Source organism: Notothenia coriiceps, unplaced genomic scaffold, assembly GCF_000735185.1.
Source record: "Notothenia coriiceps isolate Sejong01 unplaced genomic scaffold, NC01 NC01_scaffold00024826, whole genome shotgun sequence".
Lineage (NCBI taxonomy): Eukaryota > Metazoa > Chordata > Actinopteri > Perciformes > Nototheniidae > Notothenia > Notothenia coriiceps.
In genome coordinates, this window is record NW_011357527.1 from 27,623 (window position 1) to 41,401 (window position 13,779).

The 13,779-nt window shown below is 42.3% G+C and overlaps 1 protein-coding gene across 1 annotated transcript in view; it reads right to left on the bottom strand.

Annotated features, from left to right (window-relative positions):
- fam20a (FAM20A golgi associated secretory pathway pseudokinase) overlaps positions 1–13,596 on the bottom strand; it is a 27,577-nt gene extending 13,981 nt beyond the window's left edge. Inside the window, exons 1-7 of the mRNA XM_010783190.1 lie at positions 12,207–13,596; positions 8,254–8,447; positions 7,939–7,989; positions 6,475–6,553; positions 5,023–5,115; positions 2,122–2,237; positions 1,174–1,359 (exon numbers count right to left, since the gene is read on the bottom strand). Coding sequence (XP_010781492.1) covers positions 1,175–1,359; positions 2,122–2,237; positions 5,023–5,115; positions 6,475–6,553; positions 7,939–7,989; positions 8,254–8,447; positions 12,207–12,568 — 1,080 coding nt within the window. The 5' untranslated portion in view covers positions 12,569–13,596 and the 3' untranslated portion in view covers position 1,174. The remainder of the gene's footprint in view (positions 1–1,173; positions 1,360–2,121; positions 2,238–5,022; positions 5,116–6,474; positions 6,554–7,938; positions 7,990–8,253; positions 8,448–12,206) is intronic.
- Between the last annotated feature and the right edge of the window lie 183 nt (positions 13,597–13,779).

The window sequence follows — 13,779 nt, forward strand, 5'->3', positions numbered from 1 at the left end:
TTTTCCAAAATCACTTTGGTCTCTCATACAGCATCTCTGTAAACTACGTGTATTCACTGAATTTCACTCTCTGCCTTTAACGGCTCATTGTAGCTCCAATAGCTCCAGCCCCCACCCTCCCTGTGAGCACAGTGTGCTCTGATTGGTCGGGATGTTGTGAATCACGCTGAGCTCCGTGGATTGTGGTTTCCTTGTTTAGCGACAGCAAAACACAGCCAAACTCACCCTGAGCACACACAAAGTCACAGCCGAAGTAAAAACAATAAGTGTGGCTTGATATTGAGTAAGAAAAAGGTTGATAAACGCTGTGAGAATGGGTCTGCAGAGAGAATTTCCGCAATCCCAACTGTCTGTTATCAGCCTGCAGCCAGGGAGGAGAGATCAGCAGAGCTGCCTGCACTGAGTGTGTGTGTGAGGAAGTCCGTGGATTGGTCAATTTGGACCAATCAGCGGGGGCTTAACGTAACGGCTCCGCGGACGTAACTTAACGGCTCCACGGATTGGTCCATTTGGTTCCGGGTAACGCATGACATCATGCGGTACCCGGAAGAATCAATGGAAATTAACGTATCTCCAACGAGGAGAGGTATTTTCTGTGTTAGAGTTTTACTCGCTTCAGGGTGTACTTTGAGGGTTTTGACTCTGCAGACCGTTTACATGCATAAAAACCTTCATAACTCACAAGGGGACGGGTAATAACCGGAAAAGCATGACATGGGACCTTTAATGGTCAGATCAAGTCTGACATTTGACTTGCATCACAGCAGCTCCATGTGTAACATCAACAGACAAATATCAAGACACAATACATGAAAAACAAACATTTAACATAACACCACAATCACTGAGAGAAAACATGCTCAAAGAGCCTTTAGCGTGCATTTGATCTGGGATCAGCTCTGTATTGACTGTGAGGATTGACTGGAGCACAAAGGATGCTTCAGTCTGACTTTATTGAATCGTGGGACCCTGTATCTCTGATCAGATGATAGCAGTTCATATTCGCTGTTCAGAACATGGTTTGGGACCCAGATGATGTTGTTGGACAGCCTCACTAGGTTGTTAGGCTGAGTCATAACGTCTCTGACAGGGTTGACCAACAATCTTTGAGCAGATTTTTAACAGGTGGAGCAGTTTTGATTTGAAAGCTGTTGACAAAAACTTGTACTGGCTCTTACTCTTCTCGCCCGCTGAAGGTGTAGGAGCGCGTCCAGGGGTTGGGGATGGAGATGCGGGGCGCGATGCTGAGGCTGGGCAGGTACGCCGACAGGGACCCCTCCAGCACGTCTGGTCCTCCACACACTGCGTACTCTGTCTTACACACGTACAGGCACTTGGCAAAGAAACATGTGTTGTTGGCTGTTTAGAGAGCAGAATGAAAGGGTGGAATACAAAATGAGCTTCATGTTCACTTACAATTACATGCTGTTTGATCTGCTTGGCTTTCCCTCTAACTAAAGAACATTAAACCAGAACAAAGAAACAGCCTTAGGTTTCTTTTGATGCAAGGAAAAAGATATAGGGACACACTGTAGAAACAAAAGCTTTGCTAAGAAAAACACATATTTTAGCATGATGGTCTTAATAAAGTTTAACCCTTGCCAGAAATAAAAACACTTTACGTTTTTAATGTTTTGGCATACACATTTAAAGTGAAAGGATAGTGGCACGAAATATTTATCAAGACTAACTTTTTGCATTGTCTCACATGTGTTTTTCGAGATCTATTATTATTAGAGAGGTTAGTAGTGAGACTGACCTTCAGTATAGCGGCCTTAGCGACTTAAATTCAAACAAGAAGCAACAGAAAGCAGCTAGCGTGAATCTGTCTAAGGTTTAAAAATGCCAACAATCACCTCTAAAGCTCACTAAGTAACATATTATATATTGTTTGTTCAAATCATGGTTAGTTGGATTTTGAATGCCCTGTAAGACTACAACTTGTTCCAGTCTGTATGCTAAGCTAAGTGAAAGCTATGGTTGGACCTGTTAGCTTCATACTTGTGTACAGACATGAGAGTGGTATCAATCTTCTCATCTAATTCTTGGCAATAAAAATGAATTGGCGTATTACCCAAAATGTCAAACTATTCCTTTTAAAAAGACCTGCTGGTTCTTTACCAGGTGAAGTGAAGAACACAGCTCGCAGGTCTTCGTTGTGAGTAACTAGCAGAACTTCTCCTGAGACGTTCACCAGCCTGCCAGCCACCGGCGGGACCCTCCGGAAGTCCAGGATCCTGAAAAATAATTGAATGAGAATTACTTAAAGGTCACCTATTATGCAAAATCCAATTGTCCATGTATTGTATACTTCAACATGTGTCCCCTCTGTGTAAAGAAGATCAGGAAAAAAGATTCTCTCTCTTTTTGTCCTGATCCATTTATACAAAAACCTGTCTGAAAATGAGCTGATTCGATTTTGCCCACTTTATGATGTCATAACGATTTTTAGGCGCTTTCACACCGGAATACTTTTCCCGTACTTTTCCCAGAAATAGTTCCGCTAGTTCCTGTGATTTTGCGTTCAAACCAAAAATATATTTTTTTCCGGGAACCTTTTCTCCCCTTTTCAGTCCCTGCTAGAGAGGTGGTACTTTCCTGGGGAGAAAAAGGTTCCCATTTCTGATTGGCTGGGTTAATTGCAAACCACGCCCCGTAAAACTCTGAAAAGTTTTGTGAAGTTTTTGTGTGTATTTGCTCACATTAGCATTATTAGCATTAACATTAGCCCGGCGCACCAACGGAGAGAGAATAACTTATGGCAACACAAAAGAAAACATGGGAGCGGTGGAGATGAGGAGGTGTCGGCATTCTGGCGATTTACTCGGAAGGCTTCAGTAGAGCAGCTTCTACTGAAGCCAGTCCCCAACTCCGGGGACTTCCGGCCGGGGACTTCGGGTGGCAGTATACACCGTGAAGTTGTTTGCGGCCTGCCACTAAACCCAAAGCAGAAGAAGAAGAAGCGACGTCACCAGCTTAATTTGCGTAATCTTCCCTCAGGGACTTAGTCCAGTGTGAACACGATTTACTAGATAGTTCCGGGAACTACAAACAATAGGAACTATTCCTGGGAAAAGTACTTGGTGTGAAAGCGCCTATAGTGTTCTTTTTAACCAAATATCTCTCAGAGGGGCGTGGGGAGTGGCTCCTTATTTTCATCTAAAGTAACAGACAGAGAATCAGCACTTTTGAAACAGGGCTGAAACAGAGGGGATTATGGGATGCTGCAATGATCTGTTTTGGTAGGGGACCTTTAATAAGGGGTTTCCTGGTTGAGGAAAAGTTTACAGTTCATGCTTACAGTGATTGAATATACATGTGAGTCATGTCAGGAGAATACTATCCTTATCTCTATCTCCTCACCTCGTTTCACAGCAGCCTGGAGTTTATTTTGACTGATTCTTATCAATGAATGAACTCCACTGACAGTCTCTACGCTGTATAATTTAGCTGGCTGTGTTCATACACACTATCAAGAGCTTATACCTCCCCCGAGGGCCCTATTTCAGTCATGTGTCGCAAACAGTAATCAAACAACAATCAGTGGGAGTAGCTCAATGGATGTTTCTCAGATCCTCAGCATTCCCCTACTGCTGATTTCTGGCGATGATTTTAAAGGTTTGGCAGCAAACGCAGACACAACAGAGAGAGACAACGCACTGCCACGGATTTGAAAACACACCGCCATAGATTAAAAATAGGAAAGGGCAAAGACATTTGTAGTGTTTGATGTCAGACTTAAAATGTAATATTTAAAGACTAATAGAGCAGATATACAAGGTAATTATGAAAGTGTTGACGTGGCACTCCTCTTGTTTACTGTCTTTTTTGGTTGAAGCGATGACTTATCTTTGTGTGTGGCTCCTTAATGATACTGTCTGGCTCAGATGACTGTGTTCAGAGTGAATCACCTCCCCTCAGCTGATGTGCAATTACAAAACGATGCGTGTGTTTTCTGGAGTTTGCCCACTGCGTGTGGTTTAAACTGATCAGCTAGTTTGGAAACACTGGGTTGGGCAAACGTCTTGCAATCTTTGGAAGGAAGGAGAAGGAGATGTTATTTTTGATATAACTTGTTGAAGACCTTGTTTAAGATTACACATTTTCATGTCATTCCTCTAAAAATACTTATAGATATATCTCAAAGCCCTGTGAGCAGTACCGACACTAGACAGACACAGTGTCAGCCTGCTTAAATATGCTATTGATGACAATGCTATCATGTGTATTCATGGCAGGTACAATGGTGACCATGTTCCCTATCATAGTTGAGTGTATTAGCACCCTGACATTAGCTAATTGCAGGGGCGCCGTAAGGGGGTGAAAAGTTAGGGCGATTCTAAGGGCCCGTGACTGACTGGGGCCCAAACAATTTTAGAGCATTAAGAAAGAAATGTTTAAGTAACCAATGTGATATATTTTCATGGGGCCCAAAATCCCTGGGGCCCCTGGCTAATTGGCACTAAACACAAAGAATAGCTGGGGTTGATGTGAATGTCATCAGCGTAGTAGTTATTTGGCCACTGAAGACATTTAGTAGTGACCTTATGATGGCCAAATGTCATAGCAATCCATCCAATACTTAATTAAATATGTCACTAGGCATTGCCATCCTTAGAGCAATGCTACTAGTATGAATTCACATGTTGATGTATGAATGTGTTTCTCTGTAATCCTAGTTTTAAACTTTGGTATGTTATATTGCTGGAAGCCATTAATAACTCATTTTGACTTGCTTGTTTCCAATCTGTTATTTGGTTTTAAATTTGCGTCACGTATCGTGCCATTAAAATGAAAAGGCCCAAACAAAAACATTTGCTGCACTTCAGCGGGCATCAGAGCCAGAGCCAGGGCCAATAAAATGACAGATGTGAAACACAATCTCTAAAATTCCCCCCAGGCGTCAATACCCCATAAATAAACTGAGAGACCAATTAAAACACACAGAGTGTAACAGAGATGGTAGTAAAACAGGAAAAGCAATTAAGTGATAAATGAGCGTTACGAGTGACGTCACCGCACCTGTCCAGGTGAAAGGCAGCGATCTCTGCGTTGTGTCTCTGGAGATCAACAAAGTAGAAGAAGTCTTCAGGAGTCTCCTCGTCCCTCTGCTGCCTGACACACACACACACACACACACACACACACACACACACACACACACAGACGTACAGACACACACACACACACACACACACTTCTGGTTCATAATTTCATTTAGCTACTAATTTATTTCCGTTTAGATTCTATTAATACATTTAAGCACTATTTATGTTTTTATTTATAACCATCAATTATTTTCTTTGGCTAAGTATGTCTGTTTCTGATTTACAAGGGTTACAATTTAGCTGACTTTCAACTGTTGATTATTTTTTAGTAAAGCACTTCAACCCCTTTTTAGACTTCAACCTACCGTGTTAATCGCAGTGTAGTGAGCTGGTAGTTCTCTGATATTGTGACATTTGATCAGCACTGATTCGTAGTCTTACTTTAACCCTGACACACTGTCCCGTTGTTTCTCGTGTGTCTCTGCAGATGATCGTTACATTAACCCTCAGCAGGAGAGGTTTTCCATCCAGCTCATCTCTCCGGTCAGCTGGGAAACCATTCCCAACACACGGTAAAACCTTCGCTTCATCTGATCGCTCTTTGAAAAACAATTAGTTAAGTTAGCAAAAATCAATAAAGACACCTTGTTTTAATAGACATGAGGCGCCTGTATATGTCCTGACCTTCCTTTGTGTCTCTCTAAGGTTTGACCTTGAGGAGTGGGAGCATGTGACCTGCATGAAGACGGTGGCGTTGAGGAGTCAGGAGACGGTGTCCGGACTGAAGGGATACATCGCTGCAGGAACCTGTCTGATGCAGGGGGAAGAGGTCACCTGCAGGGGGAGGGTCAGACACACATACAAACATACATTCACAGACACACACACACACACACACACACACACACACACACACACACACACACACACACACACACACACACACACACAGAGAGAACACAAAGACAACACACACACACGCAAGATGTCAGTTAGTATAATTAACACAGGTAGGAGAAGATTAATCCCCCCGTAAATCAACACGACTTGACAAGAGAATGTGTATGTTAAAAAATGCGATGTCTAGAAATTAAAAAGAAAAGATGTTATCAGTCAATCATCTTAACCTTGGTTTGTTTTTATTGGCAAATGAACGACACTCAGTTGTTTGTAGGGCATTGGGGAAGAGAGGTAGTGAGAACATTAATTAATAGGCGTTGGGTTTATTTACACAATATTATCAAAGGTTAATTATTAACATGATGTTTCAAGTTTAAAATGTTGGCTTATCACAACTTTTCTGACTGAATTGTCCACCTTTTATTATGTTTCTGTTGTATTTGGTGTTTTTATGGCTTTAAAAAAAAATGAAAGTGTGCATGCATTAGAGCACATGTGTGTGTTGAGCAGTGCCTCAGGGACTCACCTCATTGGTTTGAACATGGCTTTTCCAAAGTTTTGCATCTTCAGAGCCAGTTTCAGGTGATGTCCGCTGGGCTTCACAACTACAGTAGAGCGGCAGGAAGAGAGACAACATTGACTTTTATGTAGAAACTTGAATGATAGCTTGACAACACTGAGCATCAGAGTCAGTGTTTGGTTTTGAACTGAATGCCCCAGAGGCCATTTTGAACTGGAACACTTTCAAGATCTGCCAGTTCCCTGTGATAAAGTAATTGGGGGTTGGTCACACAGCATATGCTCTCTCACTATGTATGGCTGTATATTATGTCACAGCAGTAGGCCAGACCTACCACACACACACACACACACACACACACACACACACACACACACACACACACACACACACACACACACACACACACACACACACACACACACACACACACACACACACACACACACACACACACACACACACACACACACACGCTACATTTAAGCAGACGGATTGTTTTGTTGAATTTCTTTTTGGCAGTAAACAATGTTTCTGTGGTCAGCCGCTCCACTGTTGGCGAGACACAGACATGGCAGAAAGCAGCAAACTGTATAAATACAATATGTTAAGGTCTTTATATCAAAAAGCTAGAGCAGAATTTTTACATTTCTACATAAAAAGTATAGTATAGCAGTATGGATATATCCCCCACTCCTACATAGAAGCAAAACATCTATTTTTGTTGTTTTGTGTCTCTTCTGGTGGTTTTGCGGTTCTTCTTTGGCCTTTTTCTGCCTCATTTTGTGTGTTCTTGGTCATTTTGTAATTATTTTCACTCATTCTGTGTCTCTTTATGGCCCTTCTACATCTCTACTTAGTTGTTATGTGTCTCTCTGAGTGATATTTGTAGGTGGTCTGCGTTTTGATCCAAGGCCCACGCCCAATAGCCCCCAGCCATTACACATCCATTTGTACCTGTTATCCGAAAGCCTTAATTATCACCTATACTTAGCCAACAGCTCTCGCCAGCAGTACCACTCAATCCACCATATCTGCCAGTGTTTTTGCTCACATCTATTCAAAGTGGATTTGTAAATTAACCTTATCCATTAACCATCCATTATTCTATCTGCTGCTTTGGCTTGTCTGCTGCTGAGAGGTACAGTAGAAGAAGAAAGCGTAGGTGGCGGCTGGTGTGTAGGTTGACGCCTGGAAACATCGGCTTCCCTCTGAGCGCACCGACATCAAACATTTGCTGTAATTAAGAGCGCTGCCTTTGAACACAACCGAACGCCTGCTTTTTCGCCCCGGAGCAAGTGTCTTACACAGACTAGACAAATCTGGATTTCGATGCCAAACGAATCCTTGCTATCACAAAGCGCAGTGTGTCTGACGGTGCCGCCAAGCACAGAGAGAGAAACAAAGAGACACAAACAAAGAGGCTATTCAGAAATGGAACACAAAGAAGATTAAAAAAAAAAAACATACCTTGGGTGCAATCACACGCTCCTTTTAGGGCCTTCTCATCTTGAGTGTAATCTGCAAGAAGTCAAAGTCCGTCAGCTCGTAATTGAGAAGTACAATAGTTACACTTTAACATCAATCGTTTATCACAGCATGGAATTTGACACAGAGCCAGAATATTAGCTTCTTTAATCTAGCATCCACTAAGTCAGAAAAGTGCTATATTACTTAATGGCCCAAAGCTTAATGGTGGCTCCCGATAACATGAAGCAATCACCATTCATTTCCCCCAGACTTACAGATGTTTTATAGTAATTTATCCGTCTATCCATCGCTCACCTGCGTTAATGACCGACATCTTCTGCATGTCTTTGAGCAGTTTGGGGATAGCGGGGTCGTTGCGGGAGTACAGAGCGTAGCTGTTTATTCCTGAGTGGAACTTCAGCCAGCTGGCTTCAGGGTCAAAGGTCACTTCATGTTCAGTCACTGTGGTGTTTGACAAAGCCGCTGCCTCGCTGTAGAGATGCATATGTCTGAGGAGTAAGAGAAGGAGCGGAGGTTAACTGTAGGACTTTCATTCATGTGATGTTACAGCCTTTAATGGGCAGTTTACCCTAAAATCAAAAATACATGTTTTATGTCTTAGTAAAGCATTCAAAAAAATCCCTCAAAACCCACCTGTTCAACACTGCATTCAAACTCTGACCACCCCGCCCCCCCATATTTTCATTTTAGAAAAGCGCTATATAAGTGTCATGTATTATTATTATTATTATTATTATTATTATTAGTGCTATTCATATTTTTTAGATTGTCTGGGTGTGAGTTGCAGTGCTCTTACAGAAAGACGAGTTGTCAATATAATGGAACTACATGCACTTGATTTGTTGTGTTTAACGTGCCAAATACATATTTTGAAAGAGTAAGGAAGATAGTTCACAGACCTTGTGTTTAGCATTTTGATGAGGGAACTATTTTACTTCATCCAAACTAGACCCAGTAAGTAGGCACTAACCACTCTTGGTGCAATAGCAAGAAAATAGGTCTTGCGTGAAACTGTTCAAAACTAGATTTACTCGATCTATCTTTTAAATATGTTTTGTACTTTTTGTGTGCCAAGTATTTAAAGGGGACCTATCATGCAAAATGCACTTTTTGATGTCTTTTTTATACCGTACATAAATATGTGTCCCCGGTGTGTCGGGGAACTCACGCAGCATCAGAAAATAAAAATAAAAATATTTTGATATCAATTTTTTTTTTTTTAAAGCTTTATACCCAAAATCAGCACTTTTGAAACAGGAAGTGAAATAAAGGGATATGAGGCATGGCTAGAATGGGTGATCTGTTTGGTATTTTGAGCAAAACACTTCATAGACATGTTTTTTATATTTTTTTTATATATCTGAGACCTATGCTATTGCCTAAAAATAGCATGATAGGTCCACTTTAAATTACGTTGGAGAAAAGGCAGACATTCTTATTTCCAACACTCACACCAAAACAATATAGATTGTCAAATAGCACTACGGGTAAGTTTGCATTTTTGGGGGGAAATGTCCCTTTAACAGATCAGTTAGAGGAATGTGTTTTCATCTACAGTATTTTGTTGTTGCAGAGGGTTTTGAAAGGCATGTTTTACATAAACAACAATGAGGCAGCTGACTAAGAAAGGGTTCTTGCTTGAACTGCATTGCCAAGCTTTGAAAAGTAACCCCAGTGCTTAGGAATCACTTCTTACAACAATTTGGAAAGACCAGAGCCTGAGTGGTAAGGGTGCCAGAAACCCAAGGCAAAGTGCGTCCAACAGGTTTTCTTAGCAGCAGCTCTTACAAGAATGTGAAATGAAAGAGAATATGAAAACACAGCAATGAATATTTAATGAAGTTATTATGAACTCTAACTTTTATTTGTCCCTAAAGCTATATTCTGCATTCACATATCACATTTTATTAGTTGTCTTATGAGCTCTCTATTTTTTTTAACAGCCGCTGTAAACATTTTGAAAGCCTCCCCTTCTCTCTGCTATACTTAAATCCTGAGCAACAATAATCTAAAACCAAAACAAATACGTTTGTGGGGAGAGCGGCACCACTTTGCCAGAGCTGACCACATTGAGTGGGACAGTCATCTCCAAACCAAAACAAACTTCAGCACACGCTACATGAAGTGCCGAGATACTAGAGCAAAGAGTGTGAAGTCACTCACAAGATACTAAAGAGTAAGTGGAAAGTGTTATAAAGGGTAACTTGTTTTTGCATATGTGCCAGCCACTCATAGACAGGTTTAGCAGAAAACATATTTTCAGCTTGTTTCCTCTTATGCGTGCCATGAAAAGCGGTTTTCACAGTTCATTTAAGCAATCGAAAAGCTCTCCTGGGTGTGTTTGTTGCAGTGATGAGATGCTGTTGCAAGATATCGCAAGTCTTAAAACAAGCCTTTTGGCGTTGTTTTGTGCACATTTGTAAAAAGGAGCAGCAGAGAGACGATCTTTGCTCATATTTCTTCTCTTTTTCCATCGTGAGAGCCCAAACTCTGTGTATCTCTGAGGGAGTGCGCTGTGTCTTGGTAGACAGACAGCCCTCACAAGCCAAAGACAGCTCAGGCTCCCACAGATTAAGACGGGATTTAGCCGTTTTTAAATCCTTGTTTACCTTAAAAGAGAGCGTGCCAGACGCTAGCCTTCAGGATGACATGTTTGTGAGTGTTTTTCTGCCACCAGCCCACTCGACATTGGACTTTTATGACGTACAGAGTTGTCTACACATCCTGATGTGTATCTGTGGGTTCACAGCTGTTATCACGAACAAATGCAAAAGTGTGTTTATTTGCCTGGATGTGTGTGTGTGGCTGTCTGTGTGGACTCATAGGAATGCCAATAAAAATAAGACTTCTTTAAAAGAAGAGAAATGTGACAATTTAAAGAGGGATAATTAAATGAGTGGAGCTGGTTGGTTGACAACGTGGACCTTTTTATAAAAAGCAGAAGCAACAGGGGGAAGAAAAGGAGAAATAATCCGATGAAAAAAGTTCAATTAAAAATAAATATATATTTCAAGAATATCTCAAACATTTCAATAAATAGATTATTGTATTTTATTATTATTACATTATTAATTGTAATAATTTGTCTTTTTGTTCACTTTGATCTGTTATGATTGTATTATTTTTATGTTTCCATATTTATTTATTATTTTATTTATTTATATTTATATCTACATTTTTTCTAACATATTTGTTGACCTAGTTTTTTCTCTTTATGCTTCCCAAAACATGTTTACTTTACTATTATACTTGGCTTTATATTTCAAAATGTATCTGCCCATACTCTTTCATACTTTGTTATGGCCCTCCCATGACTCCGTATATCTGCAGTGGGTTTGGCCGAGATGTCGGTGACCCGGCCCCTCCACCACAGTCAAGCCCCAACGCGTCCCAGAGTGATATCTGTCAGCCTGAATGAACTCCTCTTTCACAATACAGTTGAGTAACACATGCCGTGTTTCAATAATTGCCAGCCATTGCACATCATGCACTGTGAACCAATAAGCAATGTCTAAATAGGTTTTAAAGGTCCCCTATTATACTGTTTTTCATCAATATATTATAGCTCTCAGATATATACAAAACCTGTCTCTGATTGGCTGAGACACCAAACAGATCATTGCAGCATTACCCATAATCCCCTCTGTTTCAGCCTTGTTTCAAAAGTGCTAATTCTCTGTCTGTTACTTTAGATGAAAATAAGGAGCCCCTCTGAGAGAGATTTGGTTACAAAGAACACAATGGTGCTCTCGGAGGAGATTCAGGTGATAAGGGGGGGGGGGGTTACCTTGGTTGCTGATTGGCTAATAGTTACACAAGCCAAAAAATCGTTATGACATCACAAAGTGGCCAAAATCTGATCAGCTCTTTCATCAGATCCTTTCCAAGAGGGGACACATGTTGATGTAGAAGAGACATGAAGAAGAGGGGACACATGTTGATGTAGAAGAGACATGAAGAAGAGGGGACACATGTTGATGTAGAAGAGACATGAAGAAGAGGGGACACATGTTGATGTAGAAGAGACATGAAGAAGAGGGGACACATGTTGATGTAGGAGTAGAAGAGACATGAAGAAGAGGGGACACATGTTGATGTAGAAGAGACATGAAGAAGAGGGGACACATGTTGATGAAGAAGAGACATGAAGAAGAGGGGACACATGTTGATGAAGAAGAAACATGAAGAAGTGGACTTTGCACAATAGGTGACCTTTAAAAATCAAGAAAATGACAACAGAAACTGACCTTTCCCAGCGTGCCACCTTCCTCCTGTAGTAATCCATCAGCTGCTCCGCCTGCAGCAGCCTCTCCTCCGAGCCCAGCACCGGGGTCTCGATGTTGTACAGAGGGTGGGAGAAGAGCCTCTCCAGTTTCGACCCCCCATCATCAGCGGCTTCGGATGTGGTTCCATACAGACTCCAGTTAGAGAGCTGTGGGGTGGCGAGACCTCCGTGCCTGGGAAGGGTGAAGTTGTCCGGACCGCATGGGCAAAAGTCTCCGGACCCCAGACCCACGCTCCTTAGCTTTGGCAGGAGGACAAAGTAAAGGTCAGCGGAGAAGATGGCAGTGAGGGTCGCGGCTAAGAGGAGACGGTCCCTCCTCATCATTGAAGCAGAGAGTTTCAAATATATAGGAAGCTAAGAAAAGTCCTGATTATGTGTTGCTCCTCAGAGTGCGAGGCATCACTTGTAATCTCCCACACAGTCAGCCAGGCAGAGAGAGAAACACTCAGAGGTTGGTCCAACTCTCTCTGTGTGTTTCTGTCTGTTGCTTCCAGCTTCACTTCTTCTTTTCCTCCTCCTCCCTCCTCCCTCCTCCCTCCTCCTCCCTTGGCAGCAACTGAGTGTGCGTTTGCAGCTGACAGTTCGTCTGTTTCCAGCGACCTGCTGCTCTGAGAGTGTGTGTGAGAGAAGAGAGGGTGAGTCCTCTGTGGGTGTGTATGTGCAGGTGTGTACACAAACATCCAATGGCAGGTTAGTAGATTAAGAGTGCAATGAGGGTGTATTAAACGCACACTCCGAAGCCCTTGGCAGCAGGAAGAGGTGGAGACTGAATGAAACCACGTCCAGCTGGCGTATCTGATGCAATGTGTGTGTGTGCGGGTCCAAGTCCAGTGTTCATTCAAAGTGTGTGTTTGTGTGTCAGGCTGAGCCGATGGTGGACTGTGAGTGGGCATGTGTAGATTCAAAGGTGTAAGAGTGTGTGTGACTTGCAGGCGTGGAAACAAGATTCCCGTCCCCTTGTCATCTTCCAGTCTCGTCCACTTTCACTGCTCCTTCATCGCGACAAATCTCCTCCCCCCCCCCTCCATGCTTTCATCTGATCCCTGCTTCAAAACTTTCATCTGCTTTGCTCTTCTGCCATCTTTCTCTTTCGTGCCTTTTTTCGCCACAGACCTGTAGCCTGCGATATCTAGCCGGGCAGAAATTCCCAGCTGCACTTTCCTTCCTGCAGCAGTTCCCACAACAGAAATCCCTCGCTGCTCGACAGAGAGACGCACGTTCAGAAAAAGGCAGTACTGAGAGAAAAAAAGACTAACTCTTGCACAACTTCAAATGAGAGAACACGCAGGGAGAAATAACACCTCCCCTCGTTCACAGACGACCTTCTCTTTGCTCTCCCCCCTCTCTGATTCCTGTGAAAACATACAGTGTATAAATTACGTTCGCTGCTTGTTGGCCATTACGGCTCTGAAAGCCCTAAGCAGCTTTGTACTGCAGCAATGAAGACCTCTCGGGGCATTTCCCAGCCTGCATCTGCACTGTTGTTAATGTGGACGCTACATTTAAGCAGACGGATTGTTTTGTTGAATTTCTTT